The sequence below is a fragment of the Neolamprologus brichardi genome, chromosome 3, assembly GCF_056152115.1.
Source record: "Neolamprologus brichardi isolate AB-2024 chromosome 3, ASM5615211v1, whole genome shotgun sequence".
In the NCBI taxonomy this organism is placed as follows: Eukaryota; Metazoa; Chordata; class Actinopteri; order Cichliformes; family Cichlidae; genus Neolamprologus; species Neolamprologus brichardi.
In genome coordinates this window covers 7389283-7413548 of record NC_142106.1, presented here as the reverse complement: position 1 = coordinate 7413548, position 24266 = coordinate 7389283, and the positions used below count along the sequence as shown (strand labels likewise).

The following is a 24266-nucleotide window of genomic DNA, read 5'->3' as shown; positions in this document are numbered from 1 at the left end:
CCGCCAAATAAATCCCCAAAACATTCATCCAACCGTAGCTTGCCTCCACCAGTGTGTGAATGAATAGTGGCATTGTAAAGCGCTTTGGGTGCCTTGAAAAGCGCTATATAAATCCAATCCATTATTATTATTATTATTATTATTATCCACCAGCCACACACATTTCACACAACCCTAATGTCCTATTAGATAATAAGTTTCTTTCCATATAGCCAGGTGTATGTCATGGTAAAGCATCCCCCACACATTTGAATTTGAATGTATTTATTTAAAAGGGACAGTGCAGTTTGACATAGTCCAAGTACAAAACGTGAAACTGATGTAACGCACAATTCTCTCTTGGTGAAGGCGGTCGCACTTTTCTCCTCTCCTCCTTCCCCTTATCTTCCCTGCTTAGCCTCATGTGTCCTTGTCCTATCTCGTGTGTATTACTTTCCCTGGAACAGTCTCTCACTGTCGTTCTCTAAAACCTAAAAGAGAATTATGGATTTGATCAACTGCTCTCTGAATGCTATTGACACCCTTTTCTCAACGAGAAGTCTGGGCTCGGGAGAGCCCGAGTGCCCTGGAGGGACTTTCCCTGCCGGATACACGATGGACGTGTGGCAGAAATGGAGGATCATGTGCCTGGCGGGACTGTCGATCGAGGACCCTGAAGATATCTACCTATTCAGAACCATGATAACAGGGTTCTTGCTGATCGGAGCTGGCTTGGCCCTGGCTTATCGGAGAATTAAGAGAGCGGAACCGGCTGTTCAAACCCCCCAAGGCTGCCCGCTGGAATTGAAACGATGGGAAGAGGCGCAACTTCTCACAACGAACGCAGCATGGTTAACACCTTGGAGAGGCTTACAGCTGCCGTGAAGACTCAAAATAACACCATTGAACGTATATTGGGATACAACAAAGAGAGGCCTGCTCAAAATGAGACCCTTGAGCGAAAGTTGGATCACATCACAGAATGGGTCACTGCAGTTGTGAAGTCTCAGAATCAAAAGAATGACAACACCATGGAACGGAAGTTTGATACCATCATGGGGAGGCTTGCGGTTCTCCAACGGGAGATTGAGAGACCAGTGTCGGAGTGTTAGAGAACAGCTTTGAAATTCTCCTGAGCTGCTCGCATAAAAGAAAAATCAACAACATCAACATGCAGACACCACGGCGCCAGCTGCGGGCCCAAGGCTGGAGCCGAACAAAAACTCCCTGATAACGACTGTGTGTTGACTATTCTTCCCATTCCATGCAAGGCCATCTGGATTGGCTGGCAGACTGTTTACTTAGCCTGATAGGGCGGAGGACACTGTCTCAGCTGAACTCTGGACACGCACACACATACACTTACACTGATAAGCATGCACTCATCCCCCTCCCTTTCCAAACGCCTTCGATGCTTGTGTCCTGTGGGGGGAAGACGGCGAGTCTGTGTGCCGCACTGGAATGGCACACAGAGTGGTGACTCTTCTACACTCCAGTATCATCCATAACACCGCAGTATCTCATTTGTCCGGATTTTTTATTATTATTATTTTGCTGTGCAGGATGACTGCTGTGTTTCCTTCAGAATACTCCTCACCCCCTACCCAACCTTGTGGCTTGTCATGTGCTCCAATGTTGTACTGTGGACATTTATGTGCTCTCTGTACAGAGAAGTTTTTTTGTTTCCTGTTCTCATGCTGTCCTCCCATAGGTGCCCAGCATGAGTAGAGGTCTCTTTTTCCTCTTCTACTTTCCCATTGTTGTGTACTTTTTCAGTGTTTTTCTGTAATGCTGCCGATCTCCGACCTGTATTCCCATGTGATGTCTATGTTGTGTGTGTGTAAGTCAAAATCAATTTGATTTTGGTTGGAAGTGTGTTCCACAGATTGCAAGCCTTTATGGAAAATGCAGACTGACCAAATTTAGATCTGCAATATGATATCTTGCAGTTTCCCTTCACCATGCTTCTAGTAATACCATTGCTATCTTGTCTCTGGATGTATCTATTGAAACACTCTGGGGCCATCCTATTTATACATTGTTAGGGATTCAAATATTGGGAATGGATACAGGAGGAAAACCCAAAATAACCACACTGGTCCGGCCGGGTCAAGTCAAACGATGATTTAATGAACACACGCGTGGGAGATGGACACCATACACAGACAGCATCAGATCTCAAAATGGTGGAGCCTTGATCAAACTCTTATAGCCTCTAGTGGCCCCCACCTAATCATCAGAGCCTAAACATTCTTTCTCACACAGCGCCTAAGCTACGACCTTGGCTCCCTGTTTATCTGCTCCTGATGAAATGGGGCAGTATGCTCTGTTCTCTTCTAATCAGACAAATGAGACGATGACTTTCTGTGAACAGTATTTCTTATAATTCACAGTATAATGCATCATAAAACAATATCATTCATTCACAATAAATCAGCAGTCTAATGTAATGCAAATCAGTTTACCAAATGTAATAATTATCACCTTCTTCTAGTTCAGGAGCATAATGCAAACTGAAACTACACAATAATTCACAATCTTTAATTAGGGGTCTAACATGCCATAAAATAATATCATAATCCCACAATTCCCCCTGATGAGCTCTTTAGACATAAAGAGCTCACTTACACCCTGCAATCCAGTGTTGCCGGGTTCATTTCTCCTTACTCCTGAGGCCTTTTGTCCCCCTGTTGGGTGAACCATATGTGAGATGACCTCTGTGTTTACGCAGTTCAGATGCAAGAAAAACTTTTATTACAACAACAACAGTAGGTACAGATGATACTCCCATCACTCCCCAGTTCTCCCACAGCTTTATTTCGGTGCTACCTTATACCCTCCAAACGTACTCGGACTAGAACCTCTGTCCGAGGAGCTTTTAACCTTTATTTTATTGCTGTAGGCACCAGTGTCTTCCAGTCGGGTGATCCTCTGCTCTTGTTTCCTTCAACCTCAGGGGTTAGACAACCCTTCAGTCGTTGCACAGATCAGGGGATTATTCTGCCCCGATTTCAAACAATGATCTGTGTATTCTGGGATCACCGCTGTGTTCCCCAGGAAAAGGAACAGAAAGGTGTTCTCCTTATGACCAACAGCCTCTCGAACGTCGTTGGTGTGGTGTTCCTGGATTTCCGTCAACCCCTTCATGATTATTGCTGTGTTTATGGGATCCATCCTTTTGAGGTGACTAACTGGAGCCCAAAATGCCATGACACTTGAACCCAGTTGATGTTTCAGCAGTCACCGTGTCTGTCTCTGCTGCGAAGGATCCTCGTATATCTGTGACCTCGTCTGGTGTCTGTTCCTTTCTCGGTAAGAGACAGAAAACCAAAACACCTCTCTTCCTAGCTCTAACAATCTAATGTTGCTGTCTACTGATCTTTTGGTGATTCAGAATTTGTTTAGAATATTCAGAATGTCCCAAGGACTTATCCTAATTTAGTGTATGTGTGTGTAAGCGTGTTTGCATTTAGCCCGCTGCACTCAAGGCATTTCCTACACTTTATCAGTCCGGACTATCGCCGAACGAAGCTTATGACCTTCAAAAGACCGAGTGCCAACTCATTATAAGCACATTTGCAAGATATGTATAAAAATGATTAAAACCACTCATTCTAATAAAAGACATAAACAAATTAGCCATTTCTAATTCTAATATGTGTCCATTCAATGAAGCTAGAAAATTAAAAGAACAGGTTAGTGACCTCATATCTTAGAAAGTATCAGACTTTCTCCTATCCAGTGTCGTTGCTCCAGTCTTGTTATTCTGTGTTAGGGAATGAAATCAATTTAATTGTCATGTTAGATCTGTTCAACACCTGGCTCCGCCCAGAGCCTGCGTCTTCACAATCGTCTACAAACAAAACCTGTATTATTATGAACTTCACTTCAACATGAACTTGTTGACTACTTTTGACACCTGTAGATAGAAGATTAACATCGGGTTATAACAATCACTGTAATACAAATGTTAATATGTCAATAGCTTCAATAAATGTTCAATGCAATGCTTGTTATATGATTCTGATGTAACAATAATACTGATGCTAAAATAACAGTAAAACACACCCTTTTTATCCCTTACTAACCACACCAGGGGCATCTATGTTTTAATTCAGCCATCAAGCTCACCTGATTCATCACTGAGCCCCACCGGCACTGGCATTTGACAGGGTGGCGCTGCATATTCTTCCTTTAATGTCACTATTTTCAATCTGTTAATTAGAGTGCTTAAACATGAAGTAGACTACGTCCACAACAAGTCAATACACCTGTAAATGTGGCCAATTATCAATCTATTACCAATCAATAACAAACGACAGCTTTTATTTTATGCATGCTTTTAGTCAACCACTCACCCAGAGGATCTCCAATCCCAGAAAATTCCTTCTCCTCATTTAATGAGTCTGTCCTCCTTCCATGCCCTGGTAACTGGTCCATCCAGAGCCATATCATCTTGAAATATACATACAACAAGCCAAACCACACCTTGGTCACACCAACCCTTTTCCGCCCTGAAGATGTCCAACGCCATCTTAGTCTGGACTGTCAAAGGTGACTTTAACGCTGATTGTTCCGACAATCTATTTATAACATTTCCTGGTCAGATTAGCCAATCCCTACACACTGGAATAAACATAATCAACATGATCAACATTTTTCCTGCGTGTTTTTTCACCATCTTATTGATTCCAACGCTCCATCCTTATGTGATTTGTTGCATTATGTTTATCTAGAACTCCACTCTGTCTCTAAATGTTTGAAGAATTTTTCATGTTTGGGGTCAAGTTTTAAGAATTTGACCATACGTGAAATTAATGGTGTTATTGTAACATGGTAGACTAGTGTGCCTGTGTTAATTCAGCTCCATATTATTGTGTGAAGTTGCACTGGGTTGGGAGTGGTTTTTTGTGCGTGTGTCACATTTTTGGTTAGCCAATGGCTGGAATGGGGTTGGACTAATTAGAGGCAGGTGTACTTGATTGCACTGATACACTGGTCTACTTATAGCCCACACTACAAACACTGCTGTGTCATTTTGTCTCTCTGTGCATGTATGTAATGTGATAATCTGATATGTTTGGGATGGATGGGTTTTGCGCTATGAATTTTATACTGAAGGTGTCATTTTGTCTCTCTGTGCAGGCCAGGGCCTATTATATGCCACAGCCTAAAGGCAGCAGAGTTGCACAGGCTCGAGTTATCACTGGCTATATGCTTGCAGGGTGGTGGGTCTCCAAGGACAACTTCTACCCCTGTTGAAGGCAACATTTGGAGTGCAACTGGCCGTGTGGCATAGCTGGCTCTGGCCTTGGGACTGTGTGTTTTTATTTGATTCATGAATGGGACACTGGACTGTTTTATCTTTTATCTCTTGATATTTTTTGTCACTAAATTATCTTTTAGAATTTTATTGACTGTCATCGTTTTGCCCACGACTGAGACGGTTGGTCAGACCTAAAATCTTTCTTTGGGTGTGTTACATTATCACCCCCATCGGGGCTTACCTTTCCCACTTCTGATGATATTCCTCCCTATTCTTTGCAAGTACCCCTTTTGGTGGCGAGAAACTGTTGGTGTGGTCAAGTGGGTGCTGTAAAAACAAAAGCTCAGGACAGAACAGTTATCAGTCATGTACTTCATACAAAATTAGCATATATTCAATTTCATATTGATCCTCTGAGTGTAATGGTACATTTTAATTTGAATTTATCAAAGCTAAACACAATAATTTTTCTTTATTTTGCTCTTGTTCTTGTGCAGCACCACATCTCAGCACATGCCCCTGTCGGTTCTATCTTACTTTTCTAAATTATTGACTATTTCAATTGAGAGCCTAAATGACGTGGACCAAGGTTTGTCATTACATATCTCTATTTTGAATGTGACAAGTCTATCATTCCCCTGTTATTCATAGACATCAATAGAGTTTTTTGACTTTTTCTATCTAAATTAATTGTTTTTTTTTACAGTGGCCTGCTATGGTTAATAATAACATGTTCAGTCTTGAGTGAAATCAAAGCTTCTCTTCACTTTAGCATTTAACATTCCCAACAATATAATGTGCTGCATTAATCGAAACACAGCTAATAAAACCCAATTTTCTTAATGGAAACATCAGTAGCTCAAAATTAGCAACCAAAGGGTTAAGTCTGCAGTTCACACTCATGTGAAGCTACAGCCTCCCCCCCTAGTCTCTGTCCTCCTACTCCTGCAAAAACAAAACAAAGCAAGACAAAACATCCACCCTTCTTTTACAAGCTGGGTGAATTGTTTGTAGACATGTACTAATCCTAAAGTCGGTATCGTTTTTGTCTCAGTGTCAGGTCAGTTTAAACTTTTAGTCGTCAGTCCATCACAGTCCAGTCACATGCATACATTCACACACATTCATACCAGATATTGCTGATAATGGAGTCTCACGCGCAACCTAAACAAGCCTCCATCACCAGCAAGATGACGTCATCATTTTAAAGGGAAAACAGTTCCTTGTTTTTTTTGTTTTTTTTTTAACTGGATTGACTCGCTGCAATCCTTTTAGCCTCAGGACTTCTCATGTGATCAATGTCCCATATAAGTGAATTTCTCCAGAGCCCATTATAATCATGGAGAAAAATACTTTGCAACTGTTTTCAGTAAGAATGTTTTATAGCGCTTTAAAGTTCAATCTCTCAGGCCTGGATTAAAGAGCTGATTTGTTAAATCAGGAACTCACAAAATACCAAAATATCACCACCGGTGGATCACTCCTCTCAGATGTTCTTATTTCAGTGCACTGTAACAAAAGCAAAAACAAACGTAACCAATAAAATACTCATATAATAACAAATACTGGGGCCCGTTGGAAACATGTCCAAGCATAAAACCATCTTTCTCTCTCTTAGAGAAAGAAAACAATCCAAACCTCACTGATAAAATCAACCTAGTGTTAAGCAAAACCCAAAAATCAACCAAAACTTCACCAGAAAGTTTTTCTCCGTCCCGGGACAATATTGTGTAAGCATACAGGTACCGTAACTTCTTTTTGCACTGACAAAAACATGTTGGACTTATTTCAGTCAATAGTGGACACTAGTTGCCCACAAATGTTTTGCTTTGGTAGAAACTTAAACAACTGAGTTAAATCAACACAACCTTTTCATATTCAGTAAACCTGTACATTTTGAGTTCAGATTACACGATTAAAACATGTTCATATGGAGTAAGTTAAGCTCCTGGAATATTTTAATCCTTCACAATTCTGTCATTTTATTTCAACACTATTCAATAACTTTTATCCAAATTCTACTTGGTCCCTTAAATACTACATGTTGTCTTCATATTGCCTACGGTTCAACAAAGTCTAAATTCTGGTTACCATAAAAATTGAATGGGTCTACAACAACTACCATCCTCCTATCTTTATCCTAATTGCACGAGGGCTGGGAAATAACTGTAAAGTGATAGGTTACGAGGCAGGGTGCACCCCGAACCGGTCACCAGTCTATCACCTAGAAACAAACAACCATTTACACTTACACTCACAGATAATTTAGAATCATCAATTAACCTAGCTCTAACAGCTGCATGACTTTTCACTGTGGCAGGAAACCAGAATACCCAGAGAGAAACCACTGCAAACTAGCCAGACTGTGAACTTGCACCCAGGACCTTCTTACTTTGGAGCAACAGCACTTACCAGCATGCCAACAATGTAGGAAATACAGGGAAGCTATGATTTCCTGTTGAATTTTGTACAGATCTTTAAAGCCTGAGGCAATTGTGTTAAATACACGTGGGATGCTTACGTAAATCCAAGTGCTGGGTCCCTTTTTCTTTCTTTTTATTTTATATTTTATTATTGTTATTATTTTTATTTTTATTATTATTATTATTATTATTATTATTTTTTTTTTAGTGTGTTCCTCCTTCAATTAAATCTCAATCACAAAAATGTGGCGCTCCGAAGTAAGGCTCACACCGTTAATTCATAGTTTTCACTCTGTACCACTGCTCCTTATCAGGCTGTGTGAAGCACAGTAAACAATTCAGTTGAGGCCTTGAGCCATAAACAGACATCACTCACAGACATTGTTTTCATAACCAAACTGCTCTAGACACTGTCCCCTAAATCTACACAAATGCCCTCTGGGTGACATGAAATGCATTTAACCAATAAACAATCAATGGCTTCTTGTTGTTGTAACAAATTCTGTATTTGGACGTTTGTGTGCAGCACTTTGCGTATCAGCATAGCATTTGTTAGTAAAGCATTCTTCATTGCAACAGCGTGTGTGTATCACTCTTCATTGTACAAACATGTGTATGTATGTGTGTATGTGTGTGTGTGTGGATCACTTCTCAGTGAATTGAATCAGCATTTTGATTTGTGTGCGTGTGTGTGTGTCATTTCTCAGTCAATCAACGAGTGCATATGTGTTCATGTGTGTGTTTCTCTTGATTCTGAGTCAGTGTATGTAGATGTGTGTGTTTTTGTGTGTGTGTTTGTGTTCATCACTTTCCTGTTCTGGTGTTCTGGGTAAACCATGGCCTGAAGCGCGCTCTGGGGTCCTGCCCTCCCCCTTTTCAGTCCGTTTGGGTCCATTGGTGCTGCTGCCCAAAGTTCTCTCCATACTGGTTCTGGCCCCAATTGAGGCAGTCCTTTTCTCCAGTGTCCTGCATCTTCTCCTTGTCCAGCTCCTCCTTAACTTGACCCTTTTTGCTTCTGTAGGTTCTTCAGGGTTTGCTCCTGTGTTGGAGCTTCTCGTCAGGTTTGACAACCTCCTGCTCCAGCAAGCTCCGGCCTGATTTAAAGTCCTGTATCTGGGACTTTAAGCCTGACTGATGGGTTCGATTAGCAGCCAGCTCCTCCTGAGCCATGCTCAGTTTCTGCTCTGATGTCTTGAGCTCTCACTGAGGGCAGAAACCTCAGAGTCTTTTCCGTACACGTCAGATTGAAGTTTATTGATGTTTTCCTTGCTTTGCTCCACGGCCTTCTGCAGCTCTGCTGTTCGGCTCTTCTCAGAGGTCAGCTCCTGGCTGAGCCCCGACACCTGTGCCTTCAGCTTATGTTCTTCTGCTGCTCAGTGTCCAATCTGAGGTGCCTTCTGACCTCAGTTACTCCTCGTGTCTCTGGCACGCCCTTTTTGCTGCCCGATCCTCCGTGTTGGTCCGTCATTGTCCTGTACAGTTTTAATGCAGAGTTGTTAAGGTCAGCATTCTTTTGCTCGGCCTCACTTTTCATCCGGGCTTAATAGGCGTCTCGTCACAGCTCTGTCAGCTGAAGCTGTCTGGAAATCTCCCCCGTGTAGTGAAACGGGCCTTGGATTTAACGTTCTCCGTCTCCGCTGCATGAGATCTTATTCCTGCAGCACTGTTGACATTTTCAGGTTGTTGTTGTGAGTCCAGCTGCTGTAGCATTTGGTCAGGGTCACATCAAAGATGGTAGAGGGAGAGCAACGATGGTAGAGGGGAGAGCAGGAGTCCAGGTCAGCCTCGGCTTTCCGGGCCGACAAAGCAGCCTGTAATTAAGCATAAAGAGAAAAAACAAAAACAAAACAAAAACAGACGAACAGGAAAATGATGTTGTTTTGGCTGTGTTATTCAGAGAGGGGCCAGGCCCTGTGTCAGCCTTCTCCCCCCCTTTTTTTTGTTTTTTCTCACTATATAATCAAGTCATAACCCACCAAGTTGACAGGACAACACAGGTACACGTTAAAATTCTTTAATAATTCAAAAAAGTAATTTTATTTCATTCAATAATCACTTATATTACTCAATCAGAAGAAAACATGTCACAATTTGACTCTTTTAACCACTAAATTTGTTGTTTCATCACTGGTTTGTGATTTACCAGTGTCTGTCTTTTTGAAGTCAAGTTGTTGTCCTGCAACCCAGAGAGTTTATTTGTTAGTAGTGGATAGACTTTATCATTTAACATCAGGTGTATGTTAAGTTTTGCTGCTTTAAGCTTGCTGGAAAATCTTCACGTGTTCATGAGTGTAGGCTGTTTCTTCATTGCGTGTATGTGCGTTTGTGGGTGGGTTATTTTAACTTTTTTTCTCAAACAAGGCATTTCTCTAATTGTGTGTGTTTTTAATTTTGTTTCCCAAATTTTGATTTCCCACCTTAAATAACAGCATTCCATGTCTTCAGCCAGGAATTAGAGCTTGCTTGTGAGATTCAGGGACACATGGTGCCAAAAACAATTCAGTGAAAAACTTGCCTGAAAATTTCCAGTGATGGTAACCAATAACTGGAGGAGAAGATGTCCTTTAAGCTTCTTTTTCGGGTGGGGACAAAGTGAGAGGTCAAGCTGTAAAATTTTGAGCCAGAGCTTGGCCTGTGTTCGTCCCAATTTTTTTTAATCTATCCTTTTGCTGCTGTACTCAGGTCTCCTGGTTGAGAGAAATCCACCTGTATTAAGAGACTAAAACATTAATTTACTATTTTTCTGAAAACATCCACTTACTATTTCTTTTCTGAAAACATCCACTTACTATTTCTTTTCTGAAAACATTCACTTACTATTTCTTTTCTGAAAATATTCACTTACTATTTCTTTTCTGAAAATATTCACTTACTATTTCTTTTCTGAAAACATCCATTCGCTTCATCTGCCTAGATTTTACTCTCTCTCTCTCTTGGTGCATAGTTCACACAGTCAGGCAGTTGCCTTTTATGGGCATGTAAGTTTCCGGTCACTTACCCCCAGCAGCTGCGAAGCCGTCTCTCCCATATCAAAACTCAGCCAAACATTAAACATTCACCGTAGTCATTCAAAACTTTATTTGTAATATTATAATCAGCAAAATCAGCGTTTTAATTACAGGCATATATCATTGTTTGCAAATCATACGTATATAAAACTCAATAACACGCTAAACAGGAAGTCCTCTGTGGTCTTCACATCAGCCACCTCATTTGCATGTTCACACACTATCTAAAAATCGCTTGCAGCGCTGCAGCGCACTGTCGTCACACACAGCCTCGTTTCACACTCAACTTTCTATTATATTACAAAGACGTCTTATATTTACAATCACTCTCAGGCCTGAAAGTTTTAGCGCCTACACAATTTTGACAAATTTAAGATAACGGGTCCAACCGAAGAAAGTCCAACTTTTTTGTAATCAATTAACCAGTATCAGACTCTAACTGTATCTGGCCTCATCTCTAAAATCCCTAAGTCAATTTACAGTGCCCAAAAAAGCGCAGATAAGGAGACTCTAACTCCTAGCTTGTTCCAGGATGCCCTGTACCCCACAGTCAAGCCAACTGAACTAACCCTGTTCGCCGACAGGTCAAGGTCGCGCGTCCGCGGCCAGGAGGGAGCGTAACCTCCGGGCTATGCGCCTCTTAGTGGACTCTAACCACCGTTCTAACAAAATTTATAATACTTTTAAACCGCCGTCAACCCTCTAAAACAAGAGTATGACTGACGCAGATGCAACGTTATGGACAATGGAGCCTCTAACTCTCAACATGGCCAACACAGATGCAATCCTTTAAACCAATGGAGACTCTAACTCACAAAATGACCAATTCCCTATCCAACTACCTGAGACTTTAACTCAGTATTATTTTCCTTTACCTTGGGACTCTAACCCAGTATTATTACCTTTACCTGAGACTCTAACTCAGTATTATTACTTTATCTTGGGACTCTAACCCAGTATTATTACTTATAAGCTTATTTCAAGTTTCAAAACTCATGAGATTTTTTCATCAAAATCAAAACAGGCCTTCACCAGTAATTTCAGTGAGTAGACTTTTAATTTATACAGTCCAATTTGGCACAGTTTGGATTTACATTCAACAGGTTGTGCCTCACCTTTAAATGTGCCGGCTTGCCCACTCACGTCAGACCACTGGCTCGTGCCTGCCCGTTCAACCACCTCGGACCGTCCAAACCTCCCAAACTTCCATCCCAATACCACAGGACGAGCCCCCAAAACTGTTACGGATTCAAATATTGGGAATGGATACAGGAGGAAAACCCAAAATAACCACACTGGTCCAGCCGGGTCAAGTCAAACGATGATTTAATGAACACACGCGTGGGAGATGGACACCATACACAGACAGCATCAGATCTCAAAATGGTGGAGCCTTGATCAAACTCTTATAGCCTCTAGTGGCCCCCACCTAATCATCAGAGCCTAAACATTCTTTCTCACACAGCGCCTAAGCTACGACCTTGGCTCCCTGTTTATCTGCTCCTGATGAAATTGGGCAGTATGCTCTGTTCTCTTCTAATCAGACAAATGAGACGATGACTTTCTGTGAACAGTATTTCTTATAATTCACAGTATAATGCATCATAAAACAATATCATTCATTCACAATAAATCAGCAGTCTAATGTAATGCAAATCAGTTTACCAAATGTAATAATTATCACCTTCTTCTAGTTCAGGAGCATAATGCAAACTGAAACTACACAATAATTCACAATCTTTAATTAGGGGTCTAACATGCCATAAAATAATATCATAATCCCACAACATTTAAAGACTAATTTAAGAAAACACAAATGATTAAAACTCTTAAAACTAAGTAGATTATATTTCTTTAAAATGTGACAATGATGCCTGCACAATTTTGTATAAAATGAGAATCACGATTTCTTTGCTTAGAATTGAGATCACGATTCTCTCACGATTTTCTTTTCCAATATAAAGATTTATTGCACTTATTAACTGCACATCAACTTCCTAACAGTTGAGACTGAACATAAAAACATAACTTGTTTACTCTTACGTACAAAACGTCAAAATACTTTTAACAATAACATTTTGAACAGTATTCTTTCCGTGTGTAAGGTGATGAGAGAGGTACGTATTAGGTGTGTTTCTTAAAATGTAAACCACAATTATTAACAAAATATAACGCTTAGTTTGGCTGGACCATGAGTCTGTCGTTTCCGCAAAATGTTGTACTGCTTGTAATTCCGTCTCCACCCTTGCCCGACACTGCGTGTAGATCAGGTAGTGCAACATTTGAAAAATAGTTGCAGGACGGCACTGTGTAGCGTTTGTCTAGGGTGTTGATCATTTTCCTAAATCCCTCGTTTTGCACAGTGTTGATTGGAGCCATATCTTTAGCCAGGTGATAAGTGATAGCCTCCGTAATTTCTTTGTGCCTTCGGGAGTTTGACGTGTATGGGGAAGCGCTGTATAAGGTTCCCATTATTGATGTTTGGGTGGTTGACCAGGACGGATTTTCTCCTGTCACTTTCTTGGCCTTTACAGCTTCGTCATATTGCACTTTATGGTGACGTTTAAGGTGGTTATACAAATTCGTAGTGTTAGCTTGCGGTCATGCTACTATGGCAAAACACAGCTTGCAAATGATATATTTTTGACTCTCATCGTCTTCTTTGAAACCAAAAAACTTCCACACAGAGGAAGGAGAACCTTTTCTTGGAATTAATGTTACAGTGGGGTTGTCATTCTCACCACCATCAGCGAGCTTTCCCTCTGCACTCATTGTGTTTTCTCCCCTCTCACGTGTTCTCCGTTGTTTTTTCCCCTTGCAGCTGGCTTCTGTATCACGTGGTATGAGGCTCCGCCCTTGTCATTTGTTGAGCAGGAAGAGTGAGCGCTTGTTTCCATGCAGATTATGTCCCGGATCAAAACGCGGTACAATCGTCATGGTTTTTTTACATCGTTGTCATTTGGAAATGAGATCGCACATAAGTATGAATTGAGATCGCGATTTTCTAGCATTTAATTGTGCAGCCTTTAATGATGCGATCGAACATATTTTTTTCCATTATTTTTAAAGATTGGTTATATTTGGATACCACAGGCTGAATTGTAGGTGGTGCTGCTTGGGTCCAAACTGTCATACAATATGAAAAATGAGAATATCATGGAATGCTTTCACAGTCTGTCAGAGGCAGACTGTATGGAGTGACGTAGAGGAGCCAAAATACAGACAAAATGTAACGTGGAACAAAACTTGACCCGATGTCGGTAGTACAGAAGTTCATGGCGAATCCGTTCAGGTGGCCGACCCGGGGGTCGAGGGCACAACAGTCTGTAGTTGAAAAGTTCAGGGGGCCGACCCGGAGGTCGACAGCATAGCAGTTCAAAGGTTCACGAGGTCGGCCACGAGTCCAACGGTGGCGACGGAGGAGATCAGGGGGCTGACCACGTGGAAGGTGGCAGTGGCGAAGCAGGCATGGCTGGACGGCTTGGCGGCGGACGTAGGGGGCGCTGGACGTGGCTTGGCAGGTGAGACGAAACCAGGCGTGGCGATAACCTCTGGCCAAGGCAGGACCAGGCGAGGCAGGACCAGGCGTGGAAGGCGCAGGATACTGGACGGGCTCGGCTGAACCTCCAGCTGGCGTGGAAGCCGCAGGATGCTGGACGGGCTCGGCTGAACCTCCAGCTGGCGTGGCAGGATGCTGGACATGCTCGGCTGAACCTGTCATGGTCCTGGGTCAGTGACCCAGTGTTTTGAGTTTCTTGTGTCTCTGAGTTTTTGTATTTTGATCTTAGTTGTCTTTGTGCTCCAGTTTATTCTTTAGTCTAGTGTCCTAGTTTGGCTTTCTTGTATTCTCTTTAGTTTTCTGAGTATTTAGTAGCCGCCCTCTATGTCTCCTCGTTATTGTTCTCTGTGTTTCTTAGTTGCTCTGTCCCCCCTAGTCAAGTCAGCGTCTATGTTACATTTCCTGTTTTATTTTGAAGGTCTGTGTCTGTTGTCATTGTGTTCAGCTTGTATCCTCCAGTTGTCTTTGTGTATTAGGATCAGCTGTTCTTCCCTCCTGTGTGTGATTATCTGATTACCTTGTGTGTGTTTGTGTGTATATATAGTGGGTGTCGGTCTGTGCTAGTTGTCGGCTCGTGTGCGTTTCATGGTGTCCTATTCGTTAGTCTGCGTCTCTCTGCCTTTCACCCCGTTTCCTGAGGATTTCAAGTTTGCTCTTTAGTTTTTCCCAGTTTAGGGTTTCCGTCAGTAATTTCTCATGCTTCGTTGCCTTTTTCTGCCACTGCCACTTTGTAAATAAATGTCACACACTTCATCAGTCTGCTGCCTTCATTTTGGGTCCTTTTCCTCCAACACCACGCGGCTCGCCTCGGCAGCCGTAACAGTACGAGCCGACCACTATGGATCCAGCAGCATTCAACCTGCCTGAGGGACTCCAAAAGGATATAGTTTACTCCATGGACAGGTTGATAATCTTATGGCTGGAGTACGAGGGGAAGGAGTTTCGCCAAGCCATAGGTAACCAACTACAGCGCTTAGTTCCTGGTCTGCCCTGGTTGTTTAGTTCACTTCACCCACTCCTTCAGAATTTCATTGCAAACAAGCTCCACCTTCACCCAGCCGCTACCCTTCAGCTGCTCAGCTCGACGGAGGATCTGCAGCTCGACCCAGATGTGGAATGTATGCCCAGTGTATTACCCGGCCGGTCGGAGCTATCTCCGAAAGGAAAGTGACGTTCGCGCCGTCGGCGCGTGACCCCACGGCCGTATGTTGGGACTTCAGGACTGCCGGCTGTGGTGGGTGGAAAAGATACTTATTCTGTTTCGCCGGATTTTGTGACTTTTTTCTGGGGCCGTTTTCTGTGCAGCCAGTGAGCAAATTGGTGTTTTCCCTGGCTCACCTACAACTGTTGCTAATAAGAATGTGTCTCCTGAAGCTCACATATCTGCCCAGCCATCCTTTCCTTCACTAGCTCAATCTCCAGTGTCCCCGCTCGTCCAGTCATTAACTCCGCCACTAGCTCCATTATCATCTCAACCGTTACTTCAGTCGCCTTCAGTTCAGTCCACTGGGCAGTCGCCCTCAGTTCAGTCTCCAGTTCAGTGCCTGGTAGCAGTCGAGTCTCCAGTTCAGTGCCCAGTAGCAGTCGAGTCTCCAGTTCAGTGCCCAGTAGCAGTCGAGTCTCCAGTTCAGTTCACTGTCACCTCCAGCTGTCGTGGCAGGATGCTGGACGGGCTCGGCTGAACCTCCAGCTGCCGTGGCAGGGCCAGCAGGTGGGGAGACCTCTGGCTGAGGCATGGCAGGTGGCGGCATGGCAACCACAGACGGCAGGGCGTCTGTATGTATATATGTATGTATATACATATATGTATATATATATGTATATGTATGTATATGTATATGTATATATTTATTTTATCAACTTTCCTTCTGACGATGCTGTGTGTGTTGAGCGCTCAGTGGATCTGCGCTCGACAGTGCAGCCTAGGCGGAGTAGTCGAACGCAGATTCACTGAGCATAGGGAAAGCTAGTGAGACAGAAGTTGAGCTCCTTGCAACATGGCAAATTGAACCTCCCCCACCCTCATTCAGATGTGGCGTTTGGAACTATTTCGGTTTTCATGTGGAGTATGACCCTGAAGGTAAGCGTGTCATGGACAAAAGTAAAACAGTATGTTGGATGGGCCACGCAATGCTCAATTACATTGGTGGGAACTAGTGTGTTAGCAGGTTAGCTCGTTAATGGCCGTCCAGCCCCACGCACGGGGCGATCTACGGTAGCTCGTTAACAGAGATTTGCCTTGTTGTGGCGTTAATGTAATTTCAGATTAAAGCTGACAGCATTAGTGGGAACACAACGAATATGACTGCACATTTACTCCGACATCATCCTAGTGCAAAGACAAGTGGAAGAAGACAAAAACAACAAGCACGCATGCTACAAACTTTACCCGAGTCATTTAGACAGCCGTTAGCACATGATTCTCCTTATGGGGACCTGATATGTTTAACCACTTAAGCCCCACGCCCCGGTATGGACAAAAAGGAGGGGATCACGTCATATAAACCATTTCTACTACCACCAAACACACCGAAAACAATCCGTGATTAAACAAGCAGTTAGGTAAATGTGCAGAAGTCCCCAAAACAAACAAAACCGAACCAGAAATTCTTCAGACTTCGTGTAACTGGCTAAAGATGGGCCGGTTAGCTTCCAGAGCTATCACTGACTCCACACACCAAGTTTCACCACGATCAGACCAAAATTCACTGAATGAGCCACAAAAGAAGACCACAAAAACACACAGCTGCGCAAATGTGCTAAGACAGAAATTGGCTTACCGCTCAGATTTCCTCCGTTATTTTTGCCGGTAGCCACGTGATTAAAAGTAGTTGCCATGCCTACCTAGCTGCATCAGAGCAGTTTTCCGTCAACAACCTCCATTTTAGACCCACATACAGACATGTGACTGAACAGACGCCACATGCAGTAAATTTGGGCCCACGTGGGTTTTGGCATCACAACGTCTGATTGGTTGAAGTCACGTGAACGTGGCATCGCAACTGTGAATCTATTGGCTCAAACATTAAAAAGAGGTTTCAATCACGCAAATTGACCAAAAGAAACCAAAGTTACAGCCCCTCGGAGTTTAAAGGGCCAGAGGCCAATCAAACGCTCTATACACGCTGCAGAAAAGGGCCGTTGCCATGTAAATGTGTGGTTAATTCTTCAAAAATATATTTTTAAAAAAAGCATGTTTAGGCCTGTTAATAAAATGTATTAATTTCTGCTCTTTAATACCCAAAAAAATCAACTGTCATGGTGTCCAATTGTGTGCCAAAATTGGACATTTTTGTACAACGTCTGGATATTCATGTATTGACAGCGCTATAATTTTTCACTGTTTCACTTTAGAAACAAATCTTTGCACAGATGATGTTTATATGTTGGTTACTGGATTTCTGGGACCAAATGTGATCTGAGGCATATTTTTCAAAGGTTTATATGCTAAAAATAAAAAAAATAATAATTAAGCGAGGAAAAAATCTACTTACTTTTTCTGTGTTCCAGTCTCAGTAACTTTGACACAGTAATATCTGATTCAATATTTACACCTCTGATGAAATTTCCCAAGTGTTAGCTTTATTTTGATACCAAGATTGTAAGGACAGAGTTTGTAATTGCAGAGAAATAATCAATTAAATTTGGGCATTACATTTTCGAGCAGGAGGCTCAGAAACCCCCTTGGGGCTTAAGAGGTTAATATGCTGCTGAGAATATACCCCAGAAGAAGTGTATAGTATAGCTTTTATTTTGGAAAGAGCCATTTCTCTGTAATAAACTCTCTTTTCCAAAGGTGAGTGATTCCTCAATCAGATATGAATTTTTTTTATTGCTTTGTTGTTTCAGCAACATTAAATTTAAAAACTGTACTTTTGAGTTAAAATATATATTTATAATTTTAATAAATGACTAATTAAAAAGGCATGAACATTTTTTTTGTATCGAAAAAATATCGAACCGTGACACCAAAGTATCGAACCGGACCGAACCGTGAATTTTGTGTATCGTTGCACCCCTAATATGTATATACAGTGGGGCAAAAAAGTATTTAGTCAGCCACCGATTGCGCAAGTTCCCCCACTTAAAATGATGACAGAGGTCAGTAATTTGCACCAGAGGTACACTTCAACTGTGAGAGACAGAATGTGAAAAAAAAATCCATGAATTCACATGGTAGGATTTGTGAAGAATTTATTCGTAAATCAGGGTGGAAAATAAGTATTTGGTCAATAACAAAAATACAACTCAATACTTTGTAACATAACCTTTGTTGGCAATAACAGAGGTCAAACGTTTACTATAGGTCTTTACCAGGTTTGCACACACAGTAGCTGGTATTTTGGCCCATTCCTCCATGCAGATCTTCTCAAGAGCAGTGATGTTTTGGGGCTGTCGCCGAGCAACACGGACTTTCAACTCCCGCCACAGATTTTCTATGGGGTTGAGGTCTGGAGACTGGCTAGGCCACTCCAGGACTTTCAAATGCTTCTTACGGAGCCACTCCTTTGTTGCCCGGGCGGTGTGTTTTGGATCATTGTCATGTTGGAAGACCCAGCCTCGTTTCATCTTCAAAGTTCTCACTGATGGAAGGAGGTTTTGGCTCAAAATCTCACGATACTTGGCCCCATTCATTCTGTCCTTAACACGGATCAGTCGTCCTGTCCCCTTGGCAGAAAAACAGCCCCATAGCATGATGTTTCCACCCCCATGCTTCACAGTAGGTATGGTGTTCTTGGGATGCAACTCAGTATTCTTCTTCCTCCAAACACGACGAGTTGAGTTTATACCAAAAAGTTCTACTTTTGTTTCATCTGACCACATGACATTCTCCCAATCCTCTGCTGTATCATCCATGTGCTCTCTGGCAAACTTCAGACGGGCCTGGACATGCACTGGCTTCAGCAGCGGAACATGTCTGGCACTGCGGGATTTGATTCCCTGCCGTTGTAGTGTGTTACTGATGGTGACCTTTGTTACTTTGGTCCCAGCTCTCTGCAGGTCATTCACCAGGTCCCCCCGTGTGGTTCTGGGATCTTTGCTCACCGTTCTCATGATCATTTTGACCCCACGGGATGAGATCTTGCGTGGAGCCCCAGATCGAGGGAGATTATCAGTGGTCTTGTATGTCTTCCATTTTCTGATGATTGCTCCCACAGTTGATTTTTTTCACACCAAGCTGCTTGCCTATTGTAGATTCACTCTTCCCAGTCTGGTGCAGGTCTACAATTCTTTTCCTGGTGTCCTTCGAAAGCTCTTTGGTCTTGGCCATGGCGGAGTTTGGAGTCTGACTGGTTGAGGCTGTGGACAGGTGTCTTTTATACAGATGATGAGGTCAAACAGGTGCCATTCAAACAGGTAACGAGTGGGGGACAGAAAAGCTTCTTACAGAAGACGTTACAGGTCTGTGAGAGCCAGGGATTTTCCTTGTTTGAGGTGACCAAATACTTATTTTCCACCCTGATTTACGAATAAATTCTTTACAAATCCTACCATGTGAATTCATGGATTTTTTTTTCACATTCTGTCTCTCACAGTTGAAGTGTACCTCTGGTGCAAATTACTGACCTCTGTCATCATTTTAAGCGGGGGAACTTGCACAATTGGTGGCTGACTAAATACTTTTTTGCCCCACTGTATATATGTATATATATATATATGTGTGTGTATATGTGTGTATATATATATATGTATACTTTTTGTGTCCCAGCTGAGTAACACGAGGAGAAGAGTGGTGGTGCAGCAGAGGAATGATTTCAGCCATTTGGACTCAGCTCAGCCACTACAGAGGAAACAATGACTTCCACACAACAGGTGAGAAAAGTATCACGGTTACACTGTTATTGAAACTGCGTGCACAGCTGGTTGGTTTTTAAAAACCCGTTAACAGCAGCTTTATCTTTTCCATCCTGGGCTCATCCATATATACAGAATCTACATTCACAACCAAGAACCACAGAAGTTACAAGAAAATAAAAAGATCATGTTTTCTCTACACACATTGAAACAACAATATCATCAGTTGAATTCAAAAAATTTTCTGAAGTAAAAGAGTTTCTCTGCTGATCAATATTTCTTCAATAATGTCATTTTCATTACAACTCTCATTGTAGCACATCATTGTAATGTGATACTATCACCAGAAGGTGGTGCTAACACACCTACAATGTGTTTTTGTTTACATGGCTGATTCCACCAATGGAGGGAGTTTCAGTTTGTTCCACAACTGCATTTCATTCAATGCCTATGTTTGTATCTCTGTCACTGCAGGACCAACATGGAGCAAGAAGTCAGCGCTCTCAGGAGGCCGACAAACCGCACAGAAGAAAGGGAGAGAAAAACTACAGCTGTGATGAGTGTGGGAAGGATTTTACCCGGGCTGGAGACTTAAAAACACACCAAGTCATCCACAGTGGAGTTAAACCATACAGCTGTGACTTGTGTGGAAAATCTTTTACCCAGGCTGGAAACTTAAAAACTCACCAACTCATCCACAGTGGAGTTAAAGCGTACAGCTGTGACTTTTGTGGAAAGTCTTTTACCCTGGCTAAAAGCCTAAAAACACACCAACTCATCCACAGTGGAGTTAAACCTTACAGCTGTGACTTGTGTGGAAAGTCTTTTACCCAGGCTCAAAACTTAAAAACACACCAACTCATCCACAGTGGAATTAAAGCGTACAGTTGTGACTTTTGTGGAAAGTTTTTTACCCGGGCTGGAGACTTAAAAACACACCAACTCATCCACAGTGGAGTTAAACCTTACACCTGTGACTTGTGTGGAAAGTCTTTTACCCTGCCTCAAAGCCTAAAAACACACCAACTCATCCACAGAGGAGTTAAAGCCTACAACTGTGACTTGTGTGGAAAGTCTTTTACCCTGGCTCAAAGCCTAAAAACACACCAACTCATCCACAGAGGAGTTAAACCTTACAGCTGCGAGTTGTGTGGAAAGTCTTTTACCCAGGCTGGGGGCTTAAAAGCACACAAACTCATCCACAGTGGAGTTAAAGCGTACAGATGTAACTTGTGTGGAAAGTCTTTTACCCTGGCTCAAAGCCTAAAAACACACCAACTCATCCACAGTGGATTTAAACCTTACAGCTGTGAGTTGTGTGGAAAGTCTTTTACCCAGGCTGGGGGCTTAAAAGCACACAAACTCATCCACAGTGGAGTTAAACCTTACAGCTGTGGGTTGTGTGGAAAGTCTTTTACCCAGGCTGGGGGCTTAAAAACACACCAACTCATCCACAGTGGAGTTAAATCTTACACCTGTGACTTGTGTGGAATGTCTTTTACCCATGCTCAAAGCCTAAAAACACACCAACTCATCCACAGTGGAGTTAAAGCGTACAGCTGTGATGAGTGTGGAAAGTCTTTTACCCAGGCTGGAGTCTTAAAACGACACCAACTCATCCACAGTGGAGTTAAACCTTACAGCTGTGAGTTGTGTGGAAAGTCTTTTACCCAGGCTGGAAACTTAAAAACTCACCAACTCATCCACAGTGGAGTTAAAGCGTACAGATGTAACTTGTGTGGAAAGTCTTTTACCGTTGCTGGAGACTTAAAAACACACAAACTCATCCACAGTGGAGTTAAACCTTACAGCTGTGAGGTGTGTGGAAAGTCTTTTACCCAGGCTGGGGGCTTAAAAACACACAAACTCATCCACAGTGGAGTTAAACCTTACAGCTGTGAGGTCTGTGGAAAGTCTTTTACCCAGGCTGGAGTCTTAAAAAGACACCAACTCATCCACAGTGGAGTTAAACCTTACAACTGTCACTTGTGTGGAAAGTCTTTTAAATATCCTCATCAGCTGAAAAAACACCAAGAGATCCACACCAGAAAGTAACTCTACAAGTGCAGTTACTGTGAGGTATGTATTTAGTTTTTCTGTCTTGTAATTTTAACCTGATTGTTTGGAACAAGTCTGATCAGTAAACTTATGGAGTTATACTGAATGAACAGTTTGGAAACATGAAGACTCATTTTCGCTCAGTAAGCTGAGTGTTGTAATCTAAACAGTAAAATGTAATTGGACGTTGGCAGAGATGCTCTTTATTTCAGGCGACGTTCAGGATAAAAACGTTGAAGGAATTCCCTGACTTACAATATCTTTGTTTAGAAGTGGAGCGACGCACATGGATCCATTTCTCAACCCTGTCGTCACTGTGGTGGTGGGAAAGAGTTTCTCTGTGACCTTTGTAGAAAAACGTCCAATCATCAACGGGACCAAAAACCACATCAACGTAGCCACACTGGAGACAAAATGAACGACTGCAAAGGATGTGGGAGAGGCTTCCACACACCAAGTACATTAAAAATACTTGAACCCTTCCACAGTGGGGTCAAAAAGCACATCTGTGACCAGTGTGGGTCATCCTTCACCACTGGACATAAGCTCAATGAAAAAGCATAAGCGAATCAACACAGGAGAGACACCATACAAGTGCAGACACTGTGACAAAAGCTTCTCACAATCAGGTCATCGTAACAAACATGAACGTACACACATGGAAGTGAACTTCATCTGTGACCAGTGTGACAAGTGCTTCAGGAATGTCAGTTCATACTCCGAACACAAACAATTCAACACTGTAAATAAAATGTTTCACTGTTACCAATGTGCAAAAACCTTCACTTCATTATCTGCTCTGTGCAAACATCAGCCTGATCATGTAAGACTGAAATCACTGGATCACAATGAATCTGAAGACAGAGAAAGATCCTCTTCTGGTTTTAGGGTCAGACTTAAAAACCTTGAGATCAGGCTCCACAGAGTTCAGATGAAATCTCCTGTAAAGAGTGTCAGCTGATGTCCCACTTGGATCTGATGAGGTAGCTCTGATTTCTGGAGCTGCAGTGAATAATCCTGAATGTTACATTTAGGAAGCTGCATGTATAGATATGTATATCAAGTTTATGTTTTTTCCTTTGAGGGATTTTAATTCTCTAAAATGTTATCCCTGTTACATTTTAATCTTTGTTCCCTTAGGACACAGTGGTGTTTAGTAGTTGTATTCATTTTATGTGTTACCTAAGTAAAATTTCAATCCTTCATTCATATTTAATCTTTTGCTGTGGTAAAATCTTCTCTTAAATTATTTTCTCCCAAAACTACAAATATTTTCACAGCAGTTGCTCTTAAAACCTCCAAAATGAACTAAGTCCACCAGCTTTGAAACAACACCCGCTGTGACTTTATGTCCAGAAAAAAGAAACTCAAGCTAAACTGGTTTTGGGCTGTACTTCCATATAATGCCAGTTTGTACCAGAAGATGAAGCAGTGAGTCAGTGTAACATTTATTTAATTAGGCAAAGAACACATTCGTATTCACAGTGGCAGCAAAGAAATGTTGAAAGTCAAAAACAGCAGCACACATCAGGACCATTTTAAAGATCACAGGTGATTACTTTTACTTAATTCAAATTCCTTCAAATTTTTGGCTCCTTCTTTCACTTTAGTGTATTTACTGTATCCTTGAAGTCCACATGTTGTTTTTTAATGAATTCATTTTGATCCACATGTTCTGCAGCTGTTTTCTTGTTGATTTGAAGTTTGTATTATGAAATCCTGACAATATTAAAGTGTTAGTTTTATTTGATGAACTTTGTGTAACGTTTGTCTTATTAAACAGTTTGGTGTGAAAAATGAAGAAATGTACGGTGGCCCCTAGAAACAAGGCACATACAAACTCCAAAACACATGCAAACTCCAAAACGGAAGTGCTCCAGGACTCTGCTTCACTTATCGACGTGCAGGGTACCCCCCTCGCGTCGAGAATTGACGTGCAGGGTCCTCTCATTGAATACTATAGAGCTCCTTAAACGTTGCTTATTGACAAGAGATTGCCGCGGAAGAGCCTGTTGTCCGTATATTTATATATTTCCAAAATCACATTGTAGTGACGTATACTGAACACAATAAATTATATAATGTAAACAACTACCTGAAAAACAGGTAGAACGATACTTTTGTATCCTTTATTGCATTTATGGAGGGAGTGATGTATGCTGGGTAATGGCACAGCT

The 24266-nt window shown here is 42.0% G+C and overlaps 4 protein-coding genes across 4 annotated transcripts in view; 3 read left to right on the top strand and 1 right to left on the bottom strand.

Moving 5' to 3' along the window:
- Nucleotides 1-22380, top strand: part of LOC148103327 (uncharacterized) — a 40073-nt gene extending 17693 nt beyond the window's left edge. Inside the window, exons 3-4 of the mRNA XM_087831897.1 lie at nucleotides 19946-20049; nucleotides 20506-22380. Coding sequence (XP_087688023.1) covers nucleotides 20032-20049; nucleotides 20506-22086 — 1599 coding nt within the window. The 5' untranslated portion in view covers nucleotides 19946-20031 and the 3' untranslated portion in view covers nucleotides 22087-22380. The remainder of the gene's footprint in view (nucleotides 1-19945; nucleotides 20050-20505) is intronic.
- The window catches only part of LOC148103302 (polymeric immunoglobulin receptor-like), a 796664-nt gene that overhangs the window by 123737 nt on the left and 648661 nt on the right, over nucleotides 1-24266 (top strand). The window lies entirely within an intron of this gene.
- Nucleotides 1-24266, bottom strand: part of LOC118456030 (cell adhesion molecule DSCAM-like) — a 533233-nt gene that overhangs the window by 152340 nt on the left and 356627 nt on the right. The gene's annotated exons all lie outside the window — the stretch shown is intronic.
- On the top strand, nucleotides 22212-23837 carry LOC148103326 (zinc finger X-chromosomal protein-like). Its single transcript, XM_087839474.1, is given in 3 exon segments — nucleotides 22212-22232; nucleotides 22360-22635; nucleotides 22637-23837. Coding segments are annotated over 3 exon segments (711 nt in total). The 3' UTR covers nucleotides 23051-23837.